The sequence below is a fragment of the Ictalurus punctatus genome, chromosome 17 (assembly GCF_001660625.3).
Source record: "Ictalurus punctatus breed USDA103 chromosome 17, Coco_2.0, whole genome shotgun sequence".
Taxonomy (NCBI): domain Eukaryota; kingdom Metazoa; phylum Chordata; class Actinopteri; order Siluriformes; family Ictaluridae; genus Ictalurus; species Ictalurus punctatus.
In genome coordinates, this window is record NC_030432.2 from 14,946,099 (window position 1) to 14,956,965 (window position 10,867).

At 38.4% G+C, this 10,867-nt stretch overlaps 2 protein-coding genes across 2 annotated transcripts; one reads left to right on the top strand and one right to left on the bottom strand.

Annotated features, from left to right (window-relative positions):
- Positions 1-1,104: 1,104 nt before the first annotated feature.
- Positions 1,105-5,125, top strand: ndufc2 (NADH:ubiquinone oxidoreductase subunit C2; the record flags this gene model as incomplete). The annotated part of the gene is given in 3 exon segments (NM_001200825.1): positions 1,105-1,312; positions 4,664-4,807; positions 4,944-5,125. Coding segments are annotated over 3 exon segments (333 nt in total). The 3' UTR covers positions 4,994-5,125.
- Positions 5,126-6,383: 1,258 nt separating this feature from the next.
- Positions 6,384-7,140, bottom strand: thrsp (thyroid hormone responsive). The gene has a single exon (XM_017491519.3). It carries the CDS (start codon positions 7,067-7,069, stop codon positions 6,653-6,655), a length of 417 nt encoding a protein of 138 aa, XP_017347008.1. The 5' UTR covers positions 7,070-7,140; the 3' UTR covers positions 6,384-6,652.
- Between the last annotated feature and the right edge of the window lie 3,727 nt (positions 7,141-10,867).

The window sequence follows — 10,867 nt, forward strand, 5'->3', positions numbered from 1 at the left end:
AAGCTTATGTTTAAAATTCTCATTTGTCAGTGGACTTACCAAATTCTTGCTGATAATAGGTAGATTCTGAAACCAGACCATGTCCACAATGATGTTGTAAGGCACATGAAAACATTTGAGCAATGTTTTTTCCTAATGTTAGCATTTGGATCTCATTCGCTTATTTTTGTTGTTATAACTGCAGATCTCCTGGGATTTTCACAAACACCAATCTCAAGAATTTATGCAGAATGGTGCAATAGAGAAAAAAACATCCAATGAGTGGTAGTGGTGCAGATGGAAAAACCTTGTTGATGAGAGAGGTTAATGGAGAATGGTCATAGTGATTCCAGTTGACAGAAAGGCTACAGTGACTCAGATAACCACTCTGCACAATCGTGGTGAGCAGAAAAGCATCTCAGATGGGCTACAACAGCAGAAGATCTCGTGGGGTTCCACTTCTGTCAGCCAAGTACAGAAAGCCAAGGCTTCAGTGGGCACAGGTTCACCAAAACTGGACAGTTGAAGACTGGAAAAACTATAGCCTGATATGAAGAATCTCGACTTCTGCTGAGGCAAACAGATGGTATAACTCCCAGACTTATGGTAATTGTAAAAGCTTCATGAGAAGTTGACATGGTATAAATAAATACCATGTTCATATCCATAGCCCCACTGTTTGTACATGCAAACCTAACCCTAACTGTTCTATCACTTTTTTCTTTCTCCATTGTGTATACAGAAAAGGAAAAAGGGAAAAAACAACACTTTCTGGCCAGGGACCACTCTTATTTATAACTGTAGTTGCATTCAAGATAAGATTTTTTAACTTGTTTTTAAAATGATTAAGCTTTGGATACAACTCTAATAATTAAATAATCTACCAACATTAACAACTTGGATAATAGTGGCTTGTGATCTTCACCGCTATATCTAAGAACAATCTAAGAAGAAGAAGAAATCCTTAATTAAGTGCTGGATTGTTTTCGACTACAAATGGATCATCAGACAGTATAGAAAATTGATTTATTGTACAAGGAGCCGGAACCCTTGACAGAGTGCCGTGTTTTCCCGGACGGACTGGAGATGTTGCACCAGCTTCTAAACGTTGCCCTTGGTTTGCTTTGAGAGGTGATGTGATAAAGGACTAACGCTGTGCACCATTTTCAGAGACCCGTGCATTAATCCTCGGAAATGGGGCTTCTCCCCGATGAGGCAAAAGTTCTCCCTCCACCGGGAATCATAAACAGAAACTCGGTATGGCTCGGGTTCACCGGCTGGGCCACAGCGATGCTTCATAACTCGCTTAACCGAAGGCCTGCGATCAAAGCGGGTGAGTGTGAGACAGGCTAGCATGCTAATGTTAACTATGCTAATAGCGCTTGCTAAAAACTAAACCTATTTACACTAATGCATTTCAGGTATATGCTAGATATAGGGCAGGGATGTCTTCCATGTATGCTTCTGTTACAGGGTACAGTTTAGTGCAAAAGTTTGCATCCCCCTTGTTCTCCGTGTGACGTAAAATGTTCCACAACTTAGTTGCATGTTCATTGTATGCTGTTTTCTTATTGAAAACTGTTCAGTCGGCCTCAGAATTAAATTCTTGGACCCAAGCTGCTGTTATCTTCTCAGTACCGAGCTCAGGAAGAAGTCACACAGACAGAGTTCAGTGAAAGCTTTTAAAAAGATTTACAGGCTGAGAGAGAGAGACACTAAGTGCTGTGGAATTTATCATAATCCCAGTATAGCAACACCATTGTGGAATTCAGTCCAGTTATTTATGTCATCTGTTAGCTAGCCTAAAATTATTCCTAAGAAGAAACTGCCTTTTGTGCTATTTGTCTTGTTTGGCCCTCCGTAAATTCTGACACCCTTCATGAAAGTGAGCCAAAGTGAATCTACAAAATAATAATGCAGTGAATAAGTGATTTTGAGCTGAAACTACCGGGACAGTCTCCCTGTTTTATTCAAAATGGTTATTGTGAGGTTTTTCCCTACAAAACTGCTTTCTTAATTATCAGCACCTTGCAGTGAATATATTCTCGTGTCTGCATTGAAGGGAATAAAAGCACAGTGTCGGAGTTTGTGGTCCATTTCTCTGTGCAGAACATTTTAAACTCTTTTATATTCTTAGGTTTGGGCATGTGGACCTCTCTCCTCTCTTCTCTTCTCTCTCTTTTCTCTTCTCTTTCTTCAGACCGCAGGTTTTGTGTAGCATTAAAATCAGGAGATGTTCGCTGCACAACACTGATCATGTTTTTCTTTAACCATTTCTGTGTTGACTTGGAAGTGTGTGTGTGTGGCACATCATCTTAGTGAAAGCTTTGTCTATGGCCAAACCTGAACCTCCTGGCAGAGGCAGCCAAAATGAAAAATAGAAGCGTGTAGCAGAATTCATGATGCCATCAAAGTTCACGAGAGTCTCTGAGCCACTAGTTACAAAAGCATCATTCTCAAAGCATCATAGATCCAACTCCTTATTTTACAGTGGCTTTAAGGTGCTTTTCCTCGTATACAGCCCATTTTATCATTAACATTCTGATTGTGTGTTTGACCAAAAAGTCTGACGACAATTATACAAAAAAGTCTTCATACATAAGGGACTATGTATACCAGCACCATGTCATTTGTGCCTTCGTCTGTGGATGTTGGTAGACATCCACTTCTCAGTTGGTCCACAACATTTCCAGTCTTTTTGAATTTGTTAATAAGTTTGGAAACAGTGTCGTTATGTGAAGTGCTTACCATGTTTCCTGCTGATTTTGGAACTTGGAAAACACAAACATCAACTAAACTGTGCAGAGTGGTTTAAGCTGGTTTGTCTGTAATGGTTTCCATGTGGGTTTCCTCATTATTTCTAAGGAATGAGGAAACCCACCTAACTTTGTTTCTTACACGAGGGTCATGGTGCTGTGCAGTTTCTTCTTAACGGATTCACATCAGTGGTGGATATGGGAAGTGTTGTGTTAATGCAGAGAAGTTTGAAAACATTTTTCTAGGAACTTTTATTACTGGACCCACCCCCTTTCATTCAGTGTAGCGAGCGGCTTGAAGCGTTCAAACGGAAATGGGACAAATCATGATGGGTTCGTTGGGATGTACACCAGCTGGTAGCCAGAGAAATGTGATTAAACAACCCATGCAAGCACTTAAGTGACCTTTTATGAGCATCATTACAGCGTAATTACTGCGCAAAACAATGTTTTTTACACTTACACTAAATGGCCAGAAGTTTGTGGACACCTGATCATTACACCCATATGTGCTTGTTGAACATCCAGTTCCAGATGTAGTCTCCTTTACTGTTATAATAACCTCCACTTTTCTGAGAAGGCTTTCACTAGCTTTTGGAGCATGGCTGTGGGGATTAGTGATCATTCAGCCACAAGAGCATTAGTGAGGTCAGGCACTGGTGTCTGGCGAAGAGGCCTGGTGCATAGTCAGCATTACAATTTAAAACCCTTGACAAAAATTCTGGAGTCACCACACTTACCCGGGTTTTTTACTTCATAGCAAACAAACAAACCACAGGTATGATGCAAAACAATTTTTGTTTAATAGCTGAACATTCTGGCTTCATGAAACATACCTCAAACAAATTAAATTAATAATGTAATTAATGGCGCATTTTTTCCAGATCAAGTAGAGAAAAAAATTATGGAATCATCAACAACAAAAATTTCACAATTAGGGCCGGGATGAGGGTTGAGGCATGGGCTCGTTCCAACTTTCTCGAATAGCAGTTGACAGATCAGCTGTGCAGGATGGGGCCTTGTCATGGAGCAGTTTTTTAAATTTCCACAATAAATTTGCTGGCTATGCCATTGAGTTGATTTGTGATTCCATATTGTTTTTCCTCAACATTGAGTGATTCCAGCATTTTTTCCTCTACTTCATCTGGGGGGCAAAAATGTTCCATTAATTAAACTAATTTCATTTAATTTGTTTGGGGGATCTTTCACAAAGCCAGAATGTTCAGCTATTGAACAAAAATTGTTTTGTATCATATGTGTGATTTGTTTATTTTGTACGAAGTAAAGCTCTGGGTGAACATCCTCTAAGTGTGGTGATTCCATAATTTCTGCCAGGGGTTGTATCCCAAGGTGTTCAATGGGGTTGAGGTCAGGGCTCTTTGCAGGCCATTTGAGTTCTTCCACACCAACACTGGCAAATCATGTCTTCATGGAGTTCGCTTTGTGCATAGGGGCATTGCCATGCTGGATCATGGTTGGGCCCTTTAGCTCCAGAGAAACGAAATCTTAATGCTACAGCATACAACGATATTATATACAATTATGACCTTTAGACTTTGTGGAAGCAGCTTGAGGAAGGGCCACATATTGGTGTGATAGTCAGTTGTCCACTTACTTTTGACAATAGTGTATATAATCAGCTGCACTGTATGTGTGTTATGATAACCAGCTATGAATAACCATTTGTACCTGCCATAAAATATTTCAGGGGGGTTCAAACCCAAAATCCAAAAATACAGTGAGGTTTTTTAAATTGAGTATAAGACAATACTCCCAAGTTTTGATATTGGAAAATGCATGTATTTGCTTTGATCTGGCCTGTTACTTATTATTGGGAACACTGTGCAGTGTTTGAGTGACCGTCTACAGTGGACATTGCGGTTCTTGCATCTAAAACGTTGGTGTTTGTATACCGTGTGTTTTTGCAGGTGTTCACAGACAAGCATTGTTCATAACTATTGGCTGGTTCCTCGGCTACCATTTAACAAAGATTGAAAATTACAAATATGCCAAGCTGGACAGGGAGATGAACGAATACATCCGACTACACCCTGTAGAGTTTCAGGAGACAGGTAATGGCCGAGAACAATTGTCCATAATTAAATGTTAAACGTGCAGCCTGTCGAATATATACACTCTGTTATATTTCAGTATACACAGTGACGATTGCATGTGTGACACTGATGACTGTGAAAACTGTCTCTCTAGAAAAGAAGACGTTTGCAGAGATCGTAGAGCCGTTTCATGCTATCCGCTGAGTGGAGCTGCTTTTCACAGAGGCGAAGAACATTTCTGGAAGCCTTTTTCTGTCTACCATGTTATTAAAGTGTATAACACATGACTTATTGAATATTTTGTTTCTAATATTTGATTAAACAATTTAAAATGCACAAATTACATATTTATGGTTTTCTTTTATGTTAGCTGAGGATCTATGGATCAAGGTCTCAAAATACTCTCAGATTCAGTAAGCGTATTTGAAAAAGTATGAGTATTCTGTTGTCCAAGGAAGAATGACTATCTTTAGACATTACAGAGCCTCCCTAGTGTTTCCGTGGCATTATACACTTAATGACCTTTAACGTTTAGCAAGAAAACTAAGTTTTAAAAAGCAATCTGGAAATCGTATTGGAATTAATTTTTATTGAGTAGAGGGAAAGAACTGGGTATAAATAAAGATCATCATTGCAATTACCTATATACAGTCAGGTCCATAAGTATTTGGACAGTGACCCAACCCGGTTCAGCATGCTTCCACTTGCTGAAGACAGAAAGACACACAAACAAGCAGCTACTGAAAGCAGCTGCAGTAAAGGCCCGGCAAAGCATCTCAAGGGAGTAAACGCAGCATTTGGTGATGTCCATGGGTTCCAGATTTTAGGCCGTCATTGATTACAATGGATTTGCATCCAAATGTTAAAAAATAATCCTTATGATTGTTACTTTGTCCAGTTACTTTTAAGCTTGCAAAATGGACTATTCAAAACAATCACTTCATTCACATCTTAAGTGCTTCATATCAAGGTCATTGTGGTGGTGTACAGAGGCAAAATGACGAAAATTGTGTCGCTGGCCAAATACTTATGGACCTGACTGTATGCTATTCTGGATGCATATTAATTTTTATAATAAATATGATCATCAGGTTTGCAAAAGATTTATTTTAATGAAATCTGAGTTAACATTTGTAGTTTAGACTTCTTTCATTGACATTGTGGTATATTTTCACTTTTGGCTGTTATTTGTGCTAGAGAGATTTAGCTCTCGCTTCATCTCTACCTAAAGAGGGCAGTGCAGCGGTGATTTAGCCGTAAGTCTATAACTCGGTCATATAGCTCCACTGCGTTCTCAAACACTGAGTCCAGGCTTTTCTGTCTCCACTACTTCTACACTCTATGATGTAATATCACGTTGAATGTTGCTGGAAAGCTAAAAGCCAAATCTGATTGTTATTCCTTGACTTTCCAGTAGATCTCTGCTCATTAATTTTATCAGCACAGTTAATGATAGGCTTCAGTTGGATTAAAAAGAAAGCTAATGATAAACAGAAAATGCTGTTGTGAATGCTCATTATTACTTTGCACTGTGGTTTTTCGTCCACATCAACCCAGACCACAAATTTCAATAAGATGTTTTACAATGGCTGAATCTGAGTGCCTTAAACATTTTATTGTAGGCTCAGTGTAGTTTTAAACACTTGTCATGGCAACATTCTTCCTCTGTGCTATGGACAGAATGAAGAAGTGACTGAATGATTGTGATGACAACAAAAATTTTATTCAAATGCACTCAACACTACTCTCTAAACAGATGTTCAAGTAAAGATGTAGTGAAATTTTCATTTTGGTATTACAAATTGTGTCATAAGGTACACCTTTGATAATCTTGCTGAAAAATGGCTGTTGCAGTTCAATGATCTAATTTCCAATGCCCACAATGTCCAGGTATTTATCTGTAAGGTCCTGTGATTTCTTTGTGAGGGTACCCATGACTGAGAACAGGCCTCTCAGATGGAAGTAGAAGAATGCCTCTGGGTCGGTCTCCGGTAGAGGCTCCAGGCTTTTATACAGAGCTGTGTGTGTCTTCGTGTTACCATCATCGTAGGGGACCAGTCCACTCTCCACTGTGTTCCTGATCACCTTCAGCATGTGATAGTACTCGTACATGTCCTTGCTGTTCTCTGCAGCCTCGCAGTCCACATCGTCTTCAGATGGGACATCTCTCAGCAGGCTGGGCAGCAGGATAGTCTGTTCCATGTCAATGACTGCAGTGCTGTAGCGCTTCAGCGCAAGCAGCAAGGATTTTCTGTTCAGCCTGGTCTCTTCACACTGCATGGTTGATCTAGAAAATTCCGGCAGCTGAGGCGGTGTTATGGCAGAAGGTGCTTGAGTGCAATGAGATTCAGGACTTAGTGTTCTTAAATAGTGTGTGTTAGGGTGAGGGAGGGGCAGGTACATAGCAATGTTGTGTAAATCTGATTAGACTGGAACATTTCTTGTTGTCCTAGGATGTAGCAACAAGCTTTCATTATTTGATTTTTCTTTCCAGGTTTACTTTTTGATTTCAAGGACATTAGGCTGGTTACTGCCATCAAGGCCATGAAGGCCTTTTTGGAGGCCATTGACCCTAATGTAATGCACAACATCAGACCATGTTCATCAGCAAATCATGCACAGAATTCAGCCTCAGCTGAAATGTTTACCTTGTTATACTATAACACAGAATTCTGCTAGACTAAGTTTGCATTCTATACAAACTGAGTTTGTACAGAAGTTTTCTAGTGGTGAATGATACGTTTAAGTTCAACACCAAAAGGTTTCTTGCTGTACATACAGAATCAGGCATTTTACAACATTAGCTAAAGTAATTCATATTAGATAACACATTTACACCTTTACAGCCTAGGAAGGGATGCTTTATATTTACTAATAATAATAATAATAATAATAATAATAATAATAATAATAAACCTGCTAGCCAATGTGCCTGTGGACTTTAAAAAGAAATAGCACAAAAAAGCACTGGATGGTGTTAAGACTGATACAGAATAAGTCAAGAGTATGCCAGTGACATTTAACAGAACAGACAACCATGATACTAAAGAAAATGCACTAAAATATACTTGGGTATCAAAAGTACTAGGAATATCAATGTTCTGTTGTCAAAGTATGTGAGGACACTAAGGTTATAAATCTGTAGACATCCCCTTATTGTCTGCACTAAAACACATTTCATAGTTTTCCTTTTTATGATGCAATTAATGACTTAAATTTAGCAAGAACATTGGAAAAGTCTTAAAAAGCATTCAGGAAAATGCTTTGAAAATGTTTGAACAGTATTTGGGTGGCACAGTAGATAATGTTGCTGCCGCACAGGTCCAGGGTCCTAGGCTTTATCTTGACCTTAGATTACTGTCTATGTGGAGTTGTGCTGTTCTCCCTGTGTCTGTATGGGTTTCTTCCAAGTTCTCCCACATCTCAAAAATGCCGTGCCCAGGATTGTGACGCTGACCAGAAAAAATGTGGTCACTGAGATAAGTAATTAAATAAATAATTTAATAAAAATAAATAAATAAATAAACAAATGAATGCTATATTTTCCCAAATTTTAGTAATCTATTTTAAAGCAATCACTAAACTTTTATAAAGGTTCTGTGAAGAGGCACAATTTAGGTTATAAAGGCCCTTAGAAGAATTAATGCAAAGCAAATACTATATAATTACCTTGTGTGGCCTAGCACCATCTAGGCTCATTGATCTGGCCTTCCCCTTTACAGTGGTGTTAGTCCCTTACTTTTAAACAACTCTGTCTTATGAAGTTAAGATTAATTATAGAGTGTGTTTAACAGAGAAAGGCCATGGTGCTTGAATGTTTGTGAACCCTTTTGAATTTTCTATATTTTGCATATATATGAGCTAAAAGACACATCAGATTTTCATAAAAGCCCTAAAAGTAGATGAAGAAAACACATTTAAACAAATGAGACAAAAATATTATACTTGGTCATTTATTTACTGAGGAACATTATCCAAAATTACATATCTGTGAGGGGCAAAAGTATGTGAACCTTTGCTTTCAGTATCTGGTGTGACTCCCTTGTGCAGCAATAACTGCAGTTAAACATTTCCAGTAACTGTTGATCAGTCCTGCACGTCAGCTTGGAGGAATTTTAGGCCATTCCTCTCTGATTCCAACTCTGAGATGTTGGTGGGTTTCCTCACATGAACTGCTTGCTTCAGGTCCTTCCACAACATTTCTATTGGATTTAGGTCGGGACTTTGACTTGGAAATTCCAAAACATTACCTTTATTCTTCTTTAACCATTCTTTGGTAGAACAACTTGTGTGCTTAGGATCGTTGTCTTGCTGCATGACCCACTTTCTCTTGAGATTCAGTTCAGATTCATGAAAAAATATCCTGATATTATCCTTTAGAATTCGCTGGTATAATTCAGAATTCATTGTTCCATCAATGATGGCAAGCCATCCTGGCCCAGATTCAGCAAAACAGGCCCAAACCATGACACTACCACCACCATGTTTCACAGATGGGATATCCTGGAATGCAGTGTTTTCCGTTCTCCAAATATAGCACTTCTCATTTAAACCAAAAAATTCTATTTTGGTCTCATGAATCCACAAAACATTTTCCCAATAGCCTTCTGGCTTGTTCACGTGATCTTTAGGAAATGCAGAAAGGCAGCAATGTTCTTTTTGGAGAGCAGTGGCTTTCTCCTTGCAACCCTGCCATGCACACCATTGTTGTTCAGTGTTCTCCTGATGGTGGACTCATGAACATTAACATTAACCAATGTGAGAGAGGCCTTTAATTGCTTAGAAGTAACCCTGTCTCCTTTGTGATCTCATGGACTATTACAGATCTTGCTCTTGGACTGATCTTAGTTGGTTGACCATACCTGGGGAGGGTAGCAATGGTCTTGAATTTCCTCAATTTGTACACAATCTGTCTGACTGTGGATTGGTGGAGTCCAAACTCTTTAGATATGGATTTGTAAACTTTTACAGCCTGATGAGCATCAACAACTCTTTTTCTGAAGTCCTCAGAAATCTCCTTTGTTCGTGCTATGATACAATTCCACAAACATGTGTTGTGAAGATAGATAGATAGATAGATAGATAGATCCCTGTTCTTTAAATAAAACAGGGCACTCACTCACACCTGATTGGCATATTAATGATTGAAAAGACCTGACTCTAATTTTACCTTCGAATTAACTGCTAATCCTAGAGGTGCACTTACTTTTGCCAATCACAGTAATGTAATATTGGATTATTTTCCAAAAATAAATATATGACCAAGTATAATATTTGTGTCCCATTTGTTAAATTGGGTTCTTGTCGCCTTTTTGGACTTTTTAAGGTAATATTTATGTAGAAATATAGAAAATTTGAACAAATTTTCAAGCACCACTGTAGTATACTAAACACTTATTGGCCCCTTTATAAAGACCACATATTGTATAGATACACTTTAAATGTAAACAATAACTGGATATAGTCATGCACAATGCTATGATTTGAGATTTATCATTTTACTTCATGTGAGTTTTTAATGATAGAATATGTGAGGATTAGATTTGGCAGCACTTTGCAGCTCAATACTGGCTAGACTCTAGACTGGTAGATTTCACTCTGTCATGCAATCATTGCTGGCATTACTAATATGGCATGTCCTAATAAAAATATTGACTTTTTTGGTCTTCTGACATATTAATGTTTGATTACAGAATTGCCAGCATCCAAAGTGGCACCCACGTGAAATATCAGCTAAAGACACATGGTTAGTTAATGCCAAATGTGTGGCAATTCTGTTTCAGTGACCTCAGTGACTACACATACTGGGCAAACACAAACTGGTTCTCTTTCCATAGAATGTTCAAGTGATTAGCTTATAGAGTGTCTATTTTAGATTTAGCGTGATTGATAAGAGACAGGTTACATGAGATTCTAATTTTATAGTTATAAAACTGTTTCTGCATGGGTCGGACATCTTAATTCTTCTTCTATAAGAGAGATTATTATGGTATGTTGTCACAGCCTGCTGATTCCAATTTTAATCCACTTCAGCAAAATATTTCCTCATGATGCTTTTAGACACACAGAAAGTATTAG